We start from the raw sequence: 20,227 nt of genomic DNA on the forward strand, positions 1-20,227 counted from the left end.
AGTTAACAGAGTTAATAGAGAACACATTATTAATATGTATAAATAGTTTGTTCATATGCAAGACATTTGTAGTTATAGCAAACTTGGTAGTGCATTTAGGGTTTATTTATTATCTCTTGTGAAATTCTGCAAGAGAAACCAAACACTGCTGTGGTGGGTGAGCATGCTAAAATAAGCCCAAGTGTTCAGTAATACAGTCTGTCTGCTTCATTAAATCCCCTATAATGTTATGTCTCCTCCTGTTATGTCCTGGTTAAGACTGCTGAATTAGTAGTTGTTTTCTTGGCTGTTTGTTCCTCTCAGAATAGTAAATAACCACTTCATGCAGAGATGGAAACTGTTTGTGTGTAGATGGCAGACATGATGGTGTATACCTGATTGCATACTTGACAGCCACTCTTGGCTGTGAGAGGTGTCAAGACTCCAGGCAGACTGGGGTCAATGAGTAACCAGAGGAGAGGCTGTGACAGTCTACATGATTCAGGTTTTACAACTCTGCTCCTCCTCCCATGATGTCAGTGCTGCGTGGTTCTTGACCCACTGAGAAAGAAGCTGTAATTATTCGGTCTTGCGTATATGAAAACACACTGGTGATGATGATAGAAGTGAAGCTTCAGATATCTAGTCTATTGCAGCACTAACATTAATAGCAGTGATGCCTAACGTTACCTTCTAAATGGATGAAGTATCTGTGAGTGTAACAAGGATCAAACCTGTGATGATAGGATCTGTGTTTTGTGTTTCTGTAGATGCTTTGTTGGCGGACCTTGAGTCCACAACATCCCACATTTCCAAGCGGCCACTGTTCCTGTCCGACGAGACGCCCTACTCTTTCCCTGTTAGTCAGACCCAGCAGGACATCTGCTCTCCACCCCAAGCCCCGCCCACTCCCTCTGAGCAAGCCCTGAACGGCCTAGAGGAAACACAGGTAAATGCACACATACATGCGTCTATATATACACTGGCCGAAATATTTGAAGTTGAACATAAATTCCTCACTCTTTTAAAATGCTTTCACTTGCTCATGAATAAAATGAAGCTCAGTTTTGAATGGTCACTGAATACTCTGTGGTGTGTAAAATGTCCTCTCCTCAGTCCTTCAGCTCTTCCCAGAGAAGTCCCTGGTCTAGAGATAGCAGTAGTCCAACCCAACCCCTTGGTGAAGAGGACCACGTATACAGGTAGGACTTGGAAACATGTCAGTTCGACGGACAGTATATCAATAGTATCTTGCAATAACTTTGTAACCTCCAAGAGGTAGATGGTAAACAGTGGTTACAAACTGGTAACTGGTTTTGAATTACTCCACTCTACAGTTTCCCCAACAAGCAGAAGAGCAGTGAGGCATCAGCCGCTGCCATGAGCTCATCCTTGGGCAGCAACCTGTCTGAGCTGGACCGCCTGCTGTTGGAGCTCAACGCTGTCCAGCAAAGCACCCCCACCTTCCCCACAGAAGGTATACACAGAGATTATTTCACAATTTACAAAATGCTTTCTGATATGTAGGCGATTGAACCAAGCTCGCACCCTTTTTTGCATATTTTCTACTTCTGTGGTATCACACAGGGGTACTCCCTCTCCCCGTTGCATTTTGTTGTCTTGCTGTTTGAATGATGATAAACCATGTAGAGCAATGCAGGAAACCCAGTTTGTGGTCTTTTCTGTCACAGAAGAGGCAACTCCACCGCTGCCTGCCAGCAGCATCAACCACTATGTCCAGGAGAATGGAGTCTCTACTCCAGGCAAGGCCCCTCCACCTGTAATGGAGAAGCCCAAGCGCAATGCAGCAGCTCGAGGAATAGAGGATGTACGACCCAGCGTAGAAAGCCTTCTAGATGAACTGGAAAGTTCTGTGCCCTCACCCATGTAAGAGGCAAATCATTACTGCAACATAGAAATTAAGCTTATATACTTGGATGTTATGTTATGCACAAATATGTTGTGTCATATACTAATATTAAACATTATTTTGTTGTAGGTGGTTTCAGATTCTCAGTATTTTGTGTGAATAGCCAAACATTTGAGATGGTTGTATTCTTGTCTTCTTTAGCCCCACACCTTTAGTGGTGTCAGATGACCTAACAGACGGACAAGAGGAAACGCCAGCGCAGCAACAAGCCAGAATGTCCGCCTCCTCCGCCACACGAGAGCTGGATGAGCTAATGGCCTCCCTGTCTGACTTCAAAGTCCAAAGCAATGTGAGTATGGTTCACAAGTGGGTAGAATTGATGGAGAGATGGAAAAAAGAGGAAGGCTCATTTGCAAACGTGATGGTGGAATGTCAATTTGTATGGTATATTGTTGCATATAAGTTATTCTCATTCTTTGAATAAGAGTGGCTCAAACTGTAATTAATATTCAACTGCCTTCTCATATTTGCTGTTTAACAGTGTTGTATGGAGTACTGGTACTGCCAATGTACCACAGCACCTGATTTAGCAGGGTTAGAGTTTTTCCAGAACAGATACTCTGTAAATGTAAACCTTTGTAAATGTGTGTTTATTTACACATAGATTAAATTTGTGTCACACTTTATCAGAAAATCATGTACCACATGACCATGAGATGAAGATTATCATATTTTGCTCTATTCGTCTGATTGCCATTTTGCAAGAGCAGGGGAAGTTGTGCATCAGTAAAATGTGTCCTAGGAGAAACTTTTTCTGTAGTTTCTGTTCCTCCTCTTCAAAAGAATTAGGTCATTGGTTATAAAAAAATCTAAAACAAAGTTTACTTCTAAAATTAATGTTTTTTCTTTATGTGAAATTACTATGTTTTTTTTTATTTCGTAGAAACAAACTTACTTTTGGGATACTGAGTGACCTCTGCTTGTTAGAGCAATATTCCTTAGTTTCAACATGGGCGTTATTTGGCACTTGACCGCCATGAAAACCATAATGTAAACTACTCACCAAGATTGGATACAGGTGGGATGAGTTTGTAGCATTCAGATTTTTACTTCCCATTCATTTGAATGAGGCTACAACATTTAAAACGTTGGTGAACCGATTCAACAACATATCCTGCTTTTTTAAAGCAGTCCTGGGTTCTTCATCATTTTGCACTTCTATTCTTGGTGTACACTAAAATTAGTTTTTAAAAATAAGTAGATAAGTAGATCCAGTCTCCCAAACAGGAACTTTCTCTCCTAAATGATATCCCTCCACTATGTTCTCTACTATCAATAAAAATGCTATTGGGCTAAATCATGTTCTAAAACGTTGGACCAAATGTCAATTGAAAATCACAGTAGCGAGATATGTTGTTGAATATCTTCACGAATGTGTTAAATGTAAGTGTTCAGGTTATTTTCATGGCCTCATTCAAATGAATGTGAAGTAAAAATCCAAACACTACAAACTCGTCCCAGCTGCATCCGATCTTGGTGATTAGTTTATATTATGGTTTTCATGATGACGGTCAAGTGCCAAATAACCCCCATGTTAAAACTAAGTGGAATATTGCTTTAAGCTACATATATGTGAGGCAACTTCATTTTTCACTACCTTCATTCTCAATGTGTTTTTTCTGGTTTCTTTCTCTTTTCTCTACCATTGTGTATGTCTTGTCTTTGTACGTGCTTTGCGGTCATTATAGTCTGGCTCTCAGTTGTCTGTGAATCTGGAATCAGCAGACCCTTCATTGGTAGCTGGTTCACCAACTGTCCTAGCAGTGACAATCTCACCTACAAACCCTCATATTGGTCCAGCTGATACTCCTCTACCCTCCAGTGACACTACGCCCTCATGTACCCCTCTCCCACTAGAACTCCATATAGATGAAGATGCTTGTTCTGGTCTTAGCTCAACCCCAACCTCTTCAGCTGGTGCCACTGTAGTGATTACATCATCCAAGAGCCTTCAGTACTCCCAGATCCAACAGAAAGACAGTGATGGCAGAGTCACTACTGAGACCTCTCATGTGGAGAGCCTCAGTGTCTCCAGTACCCTAAAGCCTCCCAGTCAAACTAGAGCCAAGAGCCCTACACATGTGGCGGTCACTAAAACTCCTGATATTGAAGGCTCAAGTCCATTTTCAAAGAACTTAAGTCCAGTTACTGTTGGCAAAAGCCCTAGCCCAGGGCCTGTTGCCAGGAACCCCAGTCCAGTGGTTGTCTCCAAGAGCCCTAGTCCTGTTACTGTTTTCAAAAGTCCCAGTCCTGTTCTTATAGCTAAAAGTCCTAGTCCAGTTGACATAAAGTCCAGTCCAGTTCCACCTCACAAGAGTACAAGCTCAATAACAGTCCCTAAAAGTTACAGTCCAGTTCCAAAGAATGCTAGTCCGGTGATAGTTCCTACCAGTCCAGAAACAGTTCCAAGGAGTGCTAGTCCAGTGACAATTCCAAGGCTTTCTAGTTCAGTTCCAAAAAGTACAAGTCCTGTGACAATCCCTAATATCTCTAGTCCACTAACTGTCCTGAAGAGTGCTAGTCCAGAAACAGTCCCAAAGAGTGCTAGCCCATTAACACTTCCAAGGCTTTCGAGTCCAGTAACTGTTCCAAAGGGTGAAAGTGCACTTCCTAAGAGTCCCCATTCAGCAACTGTCATCAAAAGAACTTACACAGTTCCAGGTACCAGCAGTCACAGAGCCTCACCAGTCTCACTCCTCACTGTACCACCAAATAGCCTGTCTTCACTTCCTACAGAAAAACAGAGAGATGAGGTTTTGGGTTTAACCTGGCCATGCCGGGAGCCTTTATTGGATGATGCCTTAGACAAACTCTTAGCCTTCAGTGTCACCCAACCAGACGGAGCAGGAGAGCAGGCCGGGGGGAACCAGCCACCTGCTTCCTTCTCCATTGAGAGAGGGTATGTCATTCCTGGAGATGAAGATGGACCTTGGGAGGAGGAGGATGGGATTTATCCTGATCTCAGCCGAGAGGGAACACTGACCCCCATGACTGAGTCCAGCTGGATGGATGACTGTCTGACCCCCTCCACCTGCCCTGGGACCCCAGATGTCGTGCTGGACTTGCCCACACAGCAGCCCTCTGCCGTGGAACGACTATCTGCCTCTGGCCAAGTAGGAGGCTCATCTTGGCTCTCCCAAAATAAGCTGCTGGCACAGGGCTGGGGAGCCTTCAAGGCCCCATCTGGTCTTTCTATTATTAGGCCATGAGGCCTAAGCCCCACTGTAATGCATCATCTGATGGTGACACCAATGGTGTCCTAAACACTAATAGGTGTAACAGAGAGGCAGAGAAGTTGATTATCACTGATATTAATGGTAGAATGGCTTTGTCAGACAATGGCTCACTCAAAATTGAGCTCTGTCATGTCAGTAGTTGAAACAAGCTTATTTTGGGAGAACAGCTCCTACAGATACTCCAGGAGCTGTGCAAAAGTATACAAAGCATCTTGATGAAGATAAATTCCTCAGTCTATGCTTGAGGTGTGGTGCATGTAGTGTCTTTTCCCTTTTGCGTAGCGATTACGCATTTGGCTTGAGGCAGAATCTGCCAGACGTTTGACTATTTATGGCTGATGTTGAAAACTTTGCTGAAAGGATGCCTATGCACGCCTCTACTTGCATCAGTTGACATCACTACGTTAGTCACAGGGCCTGGCTTGCCATGTTTACGCAACTGAAGGATGATGCAAACACTGTTTCAAAAATGACTGGAAAAAAAAAATGACAAGAATGAATATGTGCTAGTGCACATATGCACTAAAAATGTGCACATATAATTCACAAACAGATTGAGATTGGATTAGAGCATGCTTGTATTAAATGTTGAGTGTTGTTTTACCAAACAAGTATCATAACTGTACTTCTTTGATCAAATATATCAGTTTCTGCAGCCTTGATGTGGTCTGGCATGAGTAGATATGTGCAAGATTTTTTTGACAGAGCTGCGTCGTCTTGATTTCAGCTATCCAGCATGCCTTGCCACAGATACCTGACTCATTTGAAGTAGACTTGATGGTAGAGAACGGATTTGAATGGATTGGAAGGCCGTGCTCAGCTTCTGCAACCAGACTGTCTCGAATACAGGAAGGCTGTACAAAAACTCCAGCGCATTTTGACAAAGGCATGTTCTGGAGCCAGTGCTTGAGGGCTTTAGCCAGCTGATTGAGAGATCGTGTGCTGGGCCTGTCATGCTTGTGATCGTAAGAAAAACATATTAAATGGCACACCCACAGCACCCACACCTCCTTATCATCCACTCTCCAGCTCAAGTCAGTTATCCGCCGCACCAAAGAGACCTCGAATGTACATCCAATGTACCGGGATGGACTATTGCGACGTAAAATGGGACCGGTCATTGTCAAAAAGAGCAACTCGCAAGACCGTCTCATTGAAGAGCTTCAGGGGAAACTGGGAATTGGGCGGGTGGAGCGCCGGCGTAAACAGCAGCCAGATGATTGGCTGACAGAGGGGGTCATCGTCATGTCCAACCCACAGCGAACACGGGAAGAAGGGGCCCCACCATCTGTGGATAAGGTAGAGATTACAGACCCACAGCAAGAGCCGTCAGTGGTATTCTGGGACCACATTAAACCCAGAGTTGTAAAATCATACCTGCTTTTGATGGTTTAGCTTATGTTTGTTTGGCCCATCTTTTAACTACATTTGGACTTGGGTCAAAGAATTCAGTGGCAGATGTTAAGTCCTAGTATAAGATGTTTCATCACATTGTCATTAAAGTTGGTTTTATTACTGGCAGGCAGTTCAAAGAGTAGTGTCAATGGTGTTTCTCATTCCATATCCTCTGCTTCATTCTGACCCCTGTTTTTTTCTCTTCTATTCGCTCTCCTCTATCTGTTGTGTTTCTTCTTCTTTCCCCCAGATCATCATACCTCCTGAATCACCTGTCCCACAGAGAAAAGTCCTCCCCCCTCCGCAACCCCCCCCAGCACCCAAAAAGCCGCCCCCAATCAAGCAGACCCCTCCTCCTCTACCTCCTCCCCCTCCCACCCCTCCTCCTCCTCGAGAACCCACCCCTCCTCCCCCCAGGGAGCCTACTCCTCCCCCTAGAGAACCCACACCTCCCCCTGTCCAGCCCCCTCCATCACCCAGCCCCCCTCCCAAGCCCGCCACACCACCTCCACCTCCCAAGGTCTTTGTGTCGGTGGGCTCTCAGACCGAGTATGACCCCATCTTCCCACCAATGCAGGCACGGATCACTTCTCTTCATCTCTCCCTCTCCTCTTCTCTGTCACTTCTCCTCATTGACCTCATACTATCCTGCTTTCTGTTTTATATCATCCACTTCCTTCCAGACTTTGACTCTATTGCTCTCTTGTATGTTTGGTTTGTAGTGCAACTTAGAATCAGTTGTGTAGCTTGAATGAGCGTGTTTGGTTGTTATTTTGTCCAAATCTTAGCCTGATATTCAGACTGAATGGCCATTTCGTTATCACTCCATTATTCAGTCTGAGATTGCCTCCATGTTAGCCATTTTCTGTGTGAGGACGTGTTGATTTTCCCCAAACCAATCACTAGTGACTGACGTATTCGGCCGCTCTGACGTCATTTTCAGTGACACTGATGTTGGGCGTATTTACTAACTTTACCAAGAATGTTGGTCGTCTTTGCAAAGACAACATGTTGGTTAAGGAATGATTTCAACAAATATTATTCTGCTGAAATGGCAATAAAAAAACGTTGCACGAACGGTTCAAACTTTAGTCCCGCCCACAAAGGCCCTGATTGGCCTGATCGTTTTTCCAATCAGGATATCGCAGTTGAATAGAGCAACACCAGACTCTCTGAATCACTCAATCAAATCTGAAGAGTGGGCGGGACACGATTCAGGAGTCTGGAACCAGGCTATCCAAATCTAAGTAATCAAGCCTCTGTATTTGTGTGTCAGATGGAGTTTGTCTGGTGACTGGCTCTATTTTTGGCTCCTGATCTCCAGTCATGCTACCTGGCAACATCTAGTCTCTTTTAGGCTTTGTCTGAAATCCAGTCAGTCCAGCTTATGAGGGGCCTGACATTCAAGCTAGAGACTGAGCCATTCTCCCTTTCCTGATCCCAACATCTGACGGCGCCAGGGGCTGTGTTTTCAGATCAGGACTGGAGTGAAGAGTTTAAGAGCTTGCAGGGGAGAAGGGGGTGGCACCTCCCGTGTTCCAGCCATACTAACTGTCCTGCCATGTGCAGGAATGGGAGGCTCGCAGCACAACTGAAACCTAATCTGGCACATGACAGCACAGTTACCACTACAGTTATAGCATCTCCCACAGGACTTCCGTCAACAGGTCCCACTGGGTTAGGGACCAGCATGTCAGTGTAGAATGCCATGTACCATCACCTCCTGTAGAATATGACAGACTCCACAGTGTCTTTTTTTGAAGTACTTTAGGTGAACGCTTGTGAAGTAGGTATGTAGATTGGTATGTTTAGAGTTTTATATGCATCCAGGTCAAAGGCCCAATTAGACACCAGGCTATTTTATTATGTCAAAGGTCAGGTGGGTCATGAGGGCTGTTATTCTGTGTCTGTGTGTGTGTGTGTGTGTGTGTGAGAGATAGAGAGAGAGAGAGAGAGAGAGAGAGAGAGAAAGAGAATACATGGACCAGAGATGCTATTTTCTCCCTCAGTGGAATGTGACTGAGTCATGAAGCTCCAATAACCACACCATTTGAGAAGAGTAGTGTTTGATTAGCAAGACACTCTGAGACACACACAATACTGATATCATCAAAGACTTAAAAAGTTGAATAAGATTCAGATTTGATGAGAACATGCGTATTTTATGATTGAATCGAATGTGTGCTCTCGGGCTTAGTACTTTCTCTGTTTCTCTCAATAGTCTGAGTCTACCCCAAAGGGGAGACAGAGCAAACCACCACCTAGATTGACCACTGTCTTTAGAGACATATAATTGAGTCAATGTGCTGAAGTTTAATTTGCTTCTCTCTCATCAGCTCAGTCCAAACCATAAGTAGGAAATCCTGTATTTGGGTGCTCTTTCACATAGGACGAAACCCCTCAGCACCAAAATGATCTTTAGACTGTATTCACTGCTCTATAAATTATGCTTTTCTATGGCTAAATGTTTTGGTTTTTTGGGGGGTTTTTTATTCTTTGGGAGAGTATGCTGATGTTCCTTGTCTATGTTGCTGTGTATGTGGGACTATGTGTTGCCAAGTGCATTTTAGTACACAAGTACATAAGCTGTATGTAGTGCAGGATATCTATAACTGTGCAACTTTATAAAGGTGTCCTTTGGTATTTTGTCATGTACATCTGAATGGTATATGTATTACCGACCAGTTTTCCTCAACATGGCCCTCCTCCAACCAGTCAGAACATCATTAAAGAAACCATTTTGGTCTTCCACCTGTGTCAGATCCAGTCCCAGGGGAAGAGTTCTCCCACTGGCCCTCCAAAACCAGCCAACAAGCTGGATAACATGCTGGGAAGCCTGCAGTCCGACCTCAACAGACTCGGAGTCCAGACCGTGGCCAAGGGCGTCTGTGGCGCCTGCAAGAAACCCATTATTGGACAGGTGATGACAATACAGAGTCATACACATAGACATCAATACACATGCAAACAAGCATCCATAGGTACAAGCACCAGTAAATTCACACATGCATGCTTGTAGATGCGCACATACACACAAAGTTTGAAGCACCTAAGGTTTTAGATGAACCATGTAGCTTGTTTATGAGAATGTTATAAGAATGTTGTGAAAAATGAATTCACTCCAGTTGGTTTTGCCCGAGTTTAATAAGATATGCAGTGTTGGCTTATGTTCTGCATATCTTTGGCAATGCTGATTGCTTGAGGTCAATCCCACTCAACCATAAATAATTCAGCTATAATTTGATTGGCAGCCAATCAGTGGAAGCTTATAAATTTACATAGTTTGTATTCTTGCATTTGGCCAAGATGTAACTTTTTGAGGCTCCTTGTGTTGTAGTTCAACCAAAAATGAAAATTTGGTCATTATCTACTCACCCTCATGTCTGTCGAAGCACTGGTGAAGTTTGTATATCCACATAACACACAGTGAGTTTGCCAGCACTGCTCTGTATCAGCCTTCTCCAAAACAACTGAAGTGGCCGGATCCTGGTTCTTTAGAGATCCAGAAAGGGCAAACAGCATGTGCAGCATAATCCAAGAGTAGCCTATATTTCTGTCACAAGCACAAACCAAAGTTAACCAATATAAGCTTTTCTCTCTATATACTGTGTATCACTTAAATTGTTATAATACCCATTACTACTGTGTTTTTCTCTGCAAGCTACTTTCTGCTATTTTAACATTGAGTCATAAGTTCTTAATACCAAGGAAAATACAATCCTGTCCTGTCATCAAATGGATGTGGAGTAGGATATGCCCTTTGCCTCTTACATGCAGAACTGTGTCAGTTTTCTCTGCAGGACCAGGCCTTTCCCTTTGCTGCTCATTTATCCTACTGCCCTGTGTCTCCCTATACCAGGTGGTAACCGCCATGGGCAGAACGTGGCACCCTGAGCACTTTGTGTGCACCCACTGCCAGGAGGAGATAGGTTCCAGAAACTTCTTTGAGCGTGACGGACAGCCTTACTGTGAGAAAGACTACCACAGCCTGTTCTCCCCACGATGCCACTACTGCAATGGACCAATTCTGGATGTTAGTATTGCACACATACAGTAAATGCATGCATACATACACATATGCTACGGAGGAAAGGGATAATGTGGTTTATTTATTTATAAATTAATGGATTAAGGGCTTACTGGAGAAATCACCATGTGTTAGAGATTGCCTTTCACTGTAGACATTGGCACTCAGGAGTAAGACAGAATGCATCCACACAGACAATTCAGACAGTCCTAGGTGCAATGGAAGTGAAGTGGCTTTTAGTTGTCTTGTCTATACAGAGACTAAGTCATATGTCAGTGTATGCCCTTTTCTTTCTCACTTGTCAGCGCACAGTCACATCCTCATAGTGACACACTCCATTGTGTTTCTCAGCCATTGCTTACACACACACACACACACACACACACACACACACACACACACACACACACACACACACACACAGTGCCAAAGGGAATGGAAGAGAAGTAGACTGGACTTTAGCCTGGGGAAAGGCCAACATGACTCACTGCCAAGGCTTTCTAATTCATCCTCTCTGAGTGTGTCAGGCGCACACCGAGTTGATCTATCACTTCTTGCTTTCCTTCTCTCTCATACCTCAAATAAGTTTACTAAAGGTCCGATTCCAACTACCATCTGATACCTACTGCAATAGTAATAAACACACAGTTGAGTTTACCAAAACTACAGCTCAGATGTAGAGAGGTTTGTAACAGTGCTTCACAGCGAGTTTTTCTAGGCCTCCTGCCGAAACTTTGCTATTGTGGGTGTTTGAAATCTTCTGTAACATGTACAATATGTGCGTTTCCAGTTGAAGCTGCTGAGAAATGCTATCAGGTCTGGAAAACATGAGCTAACAGTCATAGCATTCCAGCACCTCCCACGCTGCCTGTGCACATTGCTTCTTTAGAACTTGCCTGCCCTCTCCTGGCCTCGGCCTCACTGCTGCATTTATATCATGCGTGCTGTCTTTCCATTAGAATAACATGAGGAACCAGTTATTTCTTTCCCTTTCTATATTTTGTTTTTAGCGGTTATGGGTCGTAGCTTTTAGGCAATATTAAAATGTGCTGACAAAATGTGTTCACAACTTTGAATGATTGATTGTTTGCTCCTTGCGATGTTTTGTCTCACAGAAAGTAGTGACTGCCTTGGACAGGACTTGGCATCCGGAGCACTTCTTCTGTGCCCAGTGTGGAGCCTTTTTTGGACCAGAAGGTACCAGACACTTTTCCACTACCCGTACACATATTAATATCAGTGTGTTGGTGATTTCTTAGATATGTAGATTGTATCCAAAAGAAATTCAGCTGAGATAAGGCCCCGTAACAAGCTAGCATCCTGAGCAGTGCATTTACAGAAACTACCTCACACTACAGAAAAGGGAGACACACCCATCAGAGAAGCTCATTTACTATTCAATGGAAGTTTATCCTATTGCACATCAACTAGTGAGATGTAGAGTTGAATGTCTCCCTATTATCAGAAGAAGTTATGCAGATACTGTGAGAGAGTCAATGTGTTGTCTTTGCTGCCCTCTAGGCTTCCATGAGAAGGATGGCAAGGCGTTCTGCAGAAAGGACTACTTCGACATGTTTGCCCCAAAATGTGGTGGCTGCGCCCGAGCCATCCTGGAGAACTACATCTCCGCTCTCAACTGTCTGTGGCACCCTGAATGCTTTGTCTGCAGGGTGAGTCACTCCATGCATCTGGGATGAATATGTGTGTATTGTGTTTGTGCATTAAGTACATGTGCAAACTACTACTAACCTACGACCAGACAGAATTCTTACACATTTTAAATTTAGATCTAAAACATGATTTTAATGTCATAGAAATCGTCCATCAGGCCATTTTATGACAAGCCGTCATTCATCCTGCTACTTCTGTTGTGATTTCCAGGAGTGCTTCACGCCGTTCATCAACGGCAGCTTCTTTGAGCATGAGGGCCAGCCGTACTGCGAGGCGCACTACCACGAGCGCCGCGGCTCGCTCTGCTCCGGCTGCCAGAAGCCCATCACCGGCCGCTGCATCACAGCCATGGGCAAGAAGTTCCACCCGGAGCACTTTGTGTGCGCTTTCTGCCTCAAGCAGCTGAACAAGGGCACCTTCAAGGAGCAGAATGACAAGCCCTACTGCCAGGGCTGCTTCATTAAACTCTTCAGCTAGACTGTATGTGTGTGTGTTGTGTGTATGCATGCACACATTTATTCATGTGTCTATATGCACATGTACAATGTATGCACGTATATGTACTCACATGTAGCATGTATGTGTGACTCGGTGAAGTGGTTTTGAAGACAGAGGGCCTTGTGAGGTGGTGGATCAGATCAGAAGAAGCCATGAGAAAAGTCCCTGACTTTGACTGTCGGGACGTCCTGCCTGTCCGACCTCTCACACTTTCACTAAAGGCAGGCGATTTTAACAGAGCCCAAAGAGATTTTTGCTAGAGTTTTATTCCCCCCCCTTGTGTGTATGGAAATCAGAGCCCTGACTTGATGTTACCCCCCCCCCCCCCCCCCATCACAGGGCAAGACCCTGAATCATGTGACCAGCGTAGGTCACAGGAGTTTTTTGACGGTTTGAGACAGCTGCTAGAGACCGTCAATTGCATGGACCATGGAGAGTTGACTTGAGCGATTCAGAAATATGTAGACAGTGTTGAGTAGCCAGTGCTTGGCCAATGAGTGTTGGAATAATCTATTTTTCTATAGTTTCTATTGAGGTGCCACTGCAAATACACACACACACACACACACTGAACACCCCTTTTCTCTCTCCCTATCACTTTTTCTTCACTTCTATAAAAGACCAGCTCAAACTCTTGGCACCCTCCAACCGTAGATCTCAGACAGTCTAAGGTGCATTTTACAGCTTGGTGTGGTCAAAACATTAGTTCCTATTTTTCTACTGTTTTCCTATAGAAATGAACCCAGATGTATTCTCAGTTTCAGATATTCAGACTTGTGCTCTTGTTACCTTCATTTATTCCCAGTGAAACAGTATAGATGGGCACATGTTCCTTTAGGGAAAGTGCTTTATCTTAACTCTGTTTCTTTATTTTCCAGCAGTACTCACACAGCTGGCCACCAGTAGTTATGTTTTATACCACAAATTGTCATTGAAAGGGGAGGAAATAACTGTATGACTCCCTCTTTCCCTCTCTGTAGCAACTTAGAACTTTTCTACTTTACTACTGCATTGTGTGTTACGTTACTCACATTATAATTCATGTTCAAAATTAAACCACTGACGATTGTGACTGATGATGACAAAAAGTAGGTCAATAAGAGTCATATATGTATTATGGTTATAAATGTTAAACTTTTGGTGCAATTTTTGAGAAAGCAAGCCAAAATGGTAGTGATTTTCCTTGCTCCAGTTTGAAAGTGGAGATTTGATTTACTGCTGTATCTATCCACACATTTACCAGTCTAAAACATCCATTCGTTCAACATTTTTATTCCATATTTTACTTTGACTACTATTGTGAATTTATCACTGTATTAAATATATTGAGTAGGCAAAATGTTTTGCACAGCCTTGCTGCTTCTGGCTGATTCAAGATTTAAACTTTAATTTGGATTAGAAGCATGCTACATTTATTCTCCTCTGTAGTGGGATTGCACCTGTCTGGAGTTTTGTCAGCACTCGCTGCCAGTTGCTATAACAATCAGAATCCAAATTTATATACCTGTAATATGCTAGACTTTGTGACATAACTGTGTTTTGTCATCGTTTAGATAAAAAAAATATTTTTGAGCTCTATAGACTCACACTGATATGCAAAGAGCTGGCTCTATGGGCATATAGGCAAACAGTAGTTTACTTTACACACACACACAGACATAACCAAGGACACCTAGCCCTCAATATTTTTATCATGAGAAATGAACCATGATCCTACTGTATGAGTTTAGTCATATGCTGTGTCAGTGCTAGTCTCACTGATGACAGCTGGATGTTTCTATAGCTGGTCAGGAATCAGAATACAAGGACACCAATCCAGGGCCGAGCCTTTATCAAAAGTTATGTAATGACTCATTTCAACATACTCTTTATTTTACAAGTGACTTTGTATTACCAGATATCTCTGAATCATTGTGTGACGTTTTTCGACTGTATTTCTTTATCTTTTTCTTTTCAATGGCTTCTATGCCAACCTTTAGTTTTGATCACTTGGTGTGCAAGGTTTGGAGTTCCTACACAGCAAACACATTCAGTCAGTTCAGATTGTTTTTATTTTTAAAGAATATTTGTGCTTGTGCCAAATCTGTCAATGCAATGATGTCTTATACACTGTGGACTTCTCAGTCTTTCCTGTGATTGAGTCTTTATGGATTGAACTCTGGGAGAGGCTTCACCTGCTGTGGTGCGTCTTATGCGGATTTCCAAACAGGCTTCTAACACCCAGAGAACTTAACACTGTAACACACAAGTTAAATAAATATACGGTGCACTGAGCCATAGACGGGATGTTTTACACTTCTGTTTGGTTCAGATCTACACAAGTGACTGGGGGCTCTGGGTGTTAGACTTGAAATTCAACATTTGCGCCTTCTGTTCAACTGTGTACATCCCTGAAAATGAACAGGGATTGTGATTTTATTTTTGTCCCATGTTTTATTTATGATCTTACAGTATGTTGCCTTATAGTTTCTGCTTCTTCTGTCAAAGGGTTTGTGGAAAATCAAAGCCTTTTACTGTTAATGAAATTAAGTGAAGCTTCCTCTGTTAATGGAGACATATTCTTGTGATCTTTTACCATTTAATTTTTCTCATGTGCCATGATTTGTTCTGGCTCTTTCTGTGGGCGGGATATAAGCCTATGTGGGTCCTGATTACTGAGGCATTTGATTAATATAACTGCTGCAAATAAAATAATGACTTTATTTCTGGCATTGTTTGTCCAAGACGTGTTTGTGCATTCTCTCTCACACACTCTGTTACTACTATTTGTGTTTTTTCCATTCATCTCATGAGTTCACTCCTGACCTTACACTCACAAAAATATAGCTGTTTCAGCTCACTACAAGCATGCTTTCAAACTCATGTAATACAGACATTAAAACACACTGCCTGAGCAGAAATAATCAGCTGGAATTGTAGAATGGTTTACAGTAGTGTAAATATATTACAGAACAAAAGGTTTTTCAGTTATTGGCATTAAATGAACAGCAAACATTCCTTTTCCATTAGTCTGATGGCATAATTAAGGCCTAGACCTGCCAACCTGCAGTCTATTAATTAGATTTACAAAAACACAGGTACCATATCTAAAACTTACATAATGTTCCAAAATGTAAAACTATTTTTCAGTCAAACTGAGGAGGCACTTTTCAGAACTCAATGTCATTACATGGTGCACTTTGATATATCACTTGCTGTAACAGTGGTACAGTGACAAAGGTTTAATATGGAGATTAATAATGAAGAGTTCTGATGATGGACTGTGGAGATCCCAAAGCAGTTTGATTGACCTGCTAAAGAACGATAACTCAGTACCGGGCAAATACAGAGACAGGCCAGCAGGTCTCTGTGGTGAGGGGAGGTGCTGACCTGAATTCTGTTGTTTGAGAGGGCTTGGAGCTTTTGGATAAGCTCCGTGAGGTACGGCCTGGGTCCAGGGTGGGCATCCAGAATCTGCAAGTGTCTCAGATTCTGCAATCGGTGAAGGCGTAAGAAATCTTTCTCTAGTACATTCTCATGGCGAAGTTTAAGGCTTCTGAGCTTTGGAAAGAGTTTTGGGATTTGACCGGTGCGAGCTCCCAAAAATGAGGGCCATGGGTCCAAGTGAAGGTAGAGGAGATCTGGAACCGCCTTTGCTACACATCCCATGTCCTCTGTTGAATGTCCAACACCCAGGGTCAGACTTGTCACTGTGGCTGGAATGGAGCTTGCATACTGATAAACAGGCGGACCCTTGACAATGATGAGGGTGGTCAGTTGATGGAGGTCACTCAGCCATGTGTCCAAGTGGCAGACTTCATGTGGCCATGTTACATTGATCTCCTCATGTGAGTGCTTGTAGAACACAGCAAGAGTCTGCAGGTTAGGGAAGAACCTCATTGTGTTTTGTGACAGCAAAGGATCCATGTAGTCAACAAGCTCCAGACTGGTCAAGGCTGCAGCACCAGTAGATCCACCTGTTCCTCCTGAGAACGCTGGGCTTCCATTAGAGGGATTACAGTACCTGTCCATGAGAAAAGGATGTGCACGATCCACAGACCATGAGAGATGCTTCAGCTTAGGTAAGCAGGTAATGATGGACTGAAACATCTGAACTGGGTCTCCATGGTTTCCCTTCTGATGACAAACCAGAGATGTCAGGTTCGTAAACTGTGAGACAGCGGCAATGAAGGCATCTTTCGCTGGAGGGGGAAATTGAACATTGCACATGCTGAGGTGAGTCAGCTGCTGGGGTTGAGCCACAATGGAGCCATCTATCAAAACAGGAGAGCACATGGTCCTAATAGCCAGACGCTTTAAATTAGGAAATTCCAGTAAGAAGTGGAGACTTTCTTGAGAGCATTGGTCCATCACGACTGTAGTGAGAGTTGGAAGCGACAGGGCAAGCTGTTTCCAGTGCTTAGCTTTGGTGCTTTGAACCACGACACTAGCGATTTTTCTGCGGCGAAGAGTGGCCCAGAATTCACGATTGTAGATGCCATTTTGAAAATTCAGAACCACTACGCTGTTTTTCCAAAGAGATGCGTGGTCGACAATTTTCTTGAAATACTTGCAGCATGTACGGACACTGTACCTGTCTGCCTCTGACAGATATCCAAACACGTGGACCCATACTTCTGGGGGAAGCTGTAGTGTCAGCTGTGCCATTTCCTTGCGATGCTAACTGTTAACGTTAAGTCAGCTAGATAGCTAACACACACGTTAATTATCTCGTTTAACATTTGCTGGCGAGTTACCGTTAACCGTCTTCAGACAAAGTGTCATTCTCGAGTTGAGACTTGAAGTTTCTTGTTTCCATCGTAGTTCATCCAGTTGAGTTCATTGGCTCCTCTTCTGGAGTGACAATGGTACTCTATAAATGATTGACAGATTAATCCTCCAATAGTTGCAGTGGTAACGCCCTGTACTTCTTCTTCTTCTTCTTCTTCTTCTTGTCTGCCAGATTTCGGCAGTTTAGATGCATATTACTGCCATCCAGCGGTCAGTCACTTCATATCATATTGGCTGATACAGGCTTGTCGCGTGTAAGAAATGTAATATTTTCCTTTCAGTTAATTAATTGATGATTCTTGCCTCGGCCAATAACGTACGGTATGAAAAGAAAAATAAGAAACTCATCGGTCTGACAGTCTTTCTTTCTTTATAATACATTTTGTAGTGTAACATGAACCACTGGCTCAGACACTCACACAGACCAGCTATTCAACTCACAATGCCCTAGCCATAATCTTGTCAGTTTGTCAGCGTCTCTCCTGTCCTCCCCATGTAGACATTCATATTTTTAAGAGAATTTTGGATGGCCTTTCCCTTTTTTCCTTATTCTTCTTTTCCTGCCATTCCTTTTCAAGTCCCTGCTGAATAACACTGTGGTACTCATAGTGGCATCTTTAATTCCTCAATTTCTTTCTCTAGCATAGATTTAGCTATTCTATCTGCTATTTCGCTTTTCCCCCTCCACCCTTACACGTCCTGGGACCCAGAGAAACGCTTCCTCACAACCCAACTTCTCAACTCTATATAGACATCAGGTCAGTTTGAGCTCCTGAATTACTACTCTTTAAAGCCACCAAGGCAGCTGCTGAATCGAGCATACAGAACGCTTTACTTTTACTTCCACCCACCATAATGCCCAAATTATTGCTAACAATTCTGAATCAAAAACTGATGTTTGATTTGTAATCTGCAAGACCTGATGGATTTCAAGATGATCTGCATTAAAACCTAATCCTGTTTTTCCACTCTCTGGGTCCACACATTCACATCTGAAACGTCCATTCAGAGTTCAGTTCAATATTATTTCCCCATATTTACTTTGACCACTGTTGTGAAGTTATCACTGTATAAATACGTATACTGAGCAGGTTAAATGATTTTCACAGCCTCCAGGGTTCGACAGTAATGGTTGCCCAGTTCCCTTCGGCAGTCAGATTTGGGAACCTCCTTGGATTTGGGCCAGTGTCAACCATTTTGTGCTGTCTGGTTGCCCCATGGCAACCACTTTTTGTGCATTAAAAAAAAAAAAGTTACTGTTGATTAGGGCTACATTGTGTTGTTCACGTGCAGTAATTTGTAACACTTGAACTTTCTGTAGCTAGTCAGTTATTGGCTGCTGGTTTGCCAGTATTGCCAGTATGCCGCCTCATGGCCGACTGTAAGCCACGCTGCATCTGTTGGGCTTATTTGTGTAGCCTACTCTGCTAGAGCAGCTTGTCTAAAATTGGATGATGTGACACTGCGACGATTAGACACTGTGCCATGTCAGATTCTCTTTCAGAGGTTAAGGGTCAATATGCCCAGCTGTGTGAATTTGCAGGTCAAAGTTCACCACACGTAAACTCTGTGCAAAGCCAGCGCGGACGTGAAGTGCCAAAATATAATAGGCTAATACATATCTTAGAATTAAGCAATTATCACACAAGAGGGAGTGCTGTTATAGTGTATATTATACTGTGATTATCTTTGGCAATCTGCGACCGAATCTCAGCCGTGCTGATATACAATATAACAGCACTCGCTCTCGTGTGATATTGCTTAATTATCATATTTAACCTAATCCTACTGAGATCAGGGAATCTCATTTGCAAGGGTGACTTGGCCAAGGCCAGAGAAAGACCATTTAAATACATTTAAATACAAGCTGTTACAGAAACAAGTTGAATACAGCCAAAAGAAATGTAGCCTATGTTTATGTAATAAATATGTTTAAACATTCTTTATATCACCGTTTCATTCATAGGACCTTAATCACTCCAAATACTATCCATTAAAATATATTGTCAGTTTCGGCAGCCAAAAGTTGATACCTGACAACCACTAATAAAAGTTAGTAGCCTCGGGCCTAACCTCGCTGCTTCTTGCTTATTCAACATTTTAACTTTTGTTCTAATTAAATGTGTTGTTCTATTTGCAGGGCAGTTGTATTATAAGCATGGTACATTTATTTCCTTCTGTAGTGGGATTGCACCTGGATTTTGTCGGAACTAGCTGCCAGTTGCTATAACAATCAGAATCCAACTTTATATAGGCCTACATACTATATTTATAGGCCTTTATAATGTTTTTTGCCGCCGATTGCCGATCGTCTATGAGCCATATCTGCCGATACCGATCGGCCATACCGATAGTTTTTTTGTTTTGTTATAGCAGCTGGTATAGCAGTATTACAGGTCTAACAGTTTCCATTTTACATACATTTCATCCATCAAATTGAGTCCTGGTTAAAAAGTATCCACATTTTCTTTTTTTCTACCTCAATATTTACTTGATCATTATGTAAACAAAACCATATGCGTTCTAGGTAGCAACATGATTTAGTGGGATAACTGAAGCACAAGACTCAGACTGTTGCCACTTGCCTGTGTTGTTGAGTCGAGTTAAATAGGCTAAATGGAGACACCCTCCGAAGATATATATCCGTTTCAGTCTTTGTTTTTGTATAAGTGAATGTTGAGAAAATTAAAGGGAAAGTCAGCTCAAATTACACCATAGCCT

At 42.9% G+C, this 20,227-nt stretch overlaps 1 protein-coding gene across 1 annotated transcript in view; it reads left to right on the plus strand.

The window, feature by feature from the left end:
- Positions 1-15,445, plus strand: part of LOC139644963 (paxillin-like) — a 31,303-nt gene extending 15,858 nt beyond the window's left edge. Inside the window, exons 2-11 of the mRNA XM_071520511.1 lie at positions 750-928; positions 1,096-1,181; positions 1,317-1,456; positions 1,671-1,866; positions 2,051-2,198; positions 9,302-9,460; positions 10,400-10,573; positions 11,683-11,764; positions 12,089-12,237; positions 12,449-15,445. Of these exons, the coding sequence (XP_071376612.1) occupies positions 750-928; positions 1,096-1,181; positions 1,317-1,456; positions 1,671-1,866; positions 2,051-2,198; positions 9,302-9,460; positions 10,400-10,573; positions 11,683-11,764; positions 12,089-12,237; positions 12,449-12,715 (1,580 nt within the window). The 3' untranslated portion in view covers positions 12,716-15,445. The remainder of the gene's footprint in view (positions 1-749; positions 929-1,095; positions 1,182-1,316; positions 1,457-1,670; positions 1,867-2,050; positions 2,199-9,301; positions 9,461-10,399; positions 10,574-11,682; positions 11,765-12,088; positions 12,238-12,448) is intronic.
- The last annotated feature ends 4,782 nt before the right edge of the window (positions 15,446-20,227 follow it).

This window comes from Centroberyx affinis, unplaced genomic scaffold (assembly GCF_046629955.1).
Source record: "Centroberyx affinis isolate AG114_WGS23_722 - 3 ecotype Tasmania unplaced genomic scaffold, CSIRO-AGI_Caff_v1 ptg000806l_1, whole genome shotgun sequence".
Lineage (NCBI taxonomy): Eukaryota > Metazoa > Chordata > Actinopteri > Beryciformes > Berycidae > Centroberyx > Centroberyx affinis.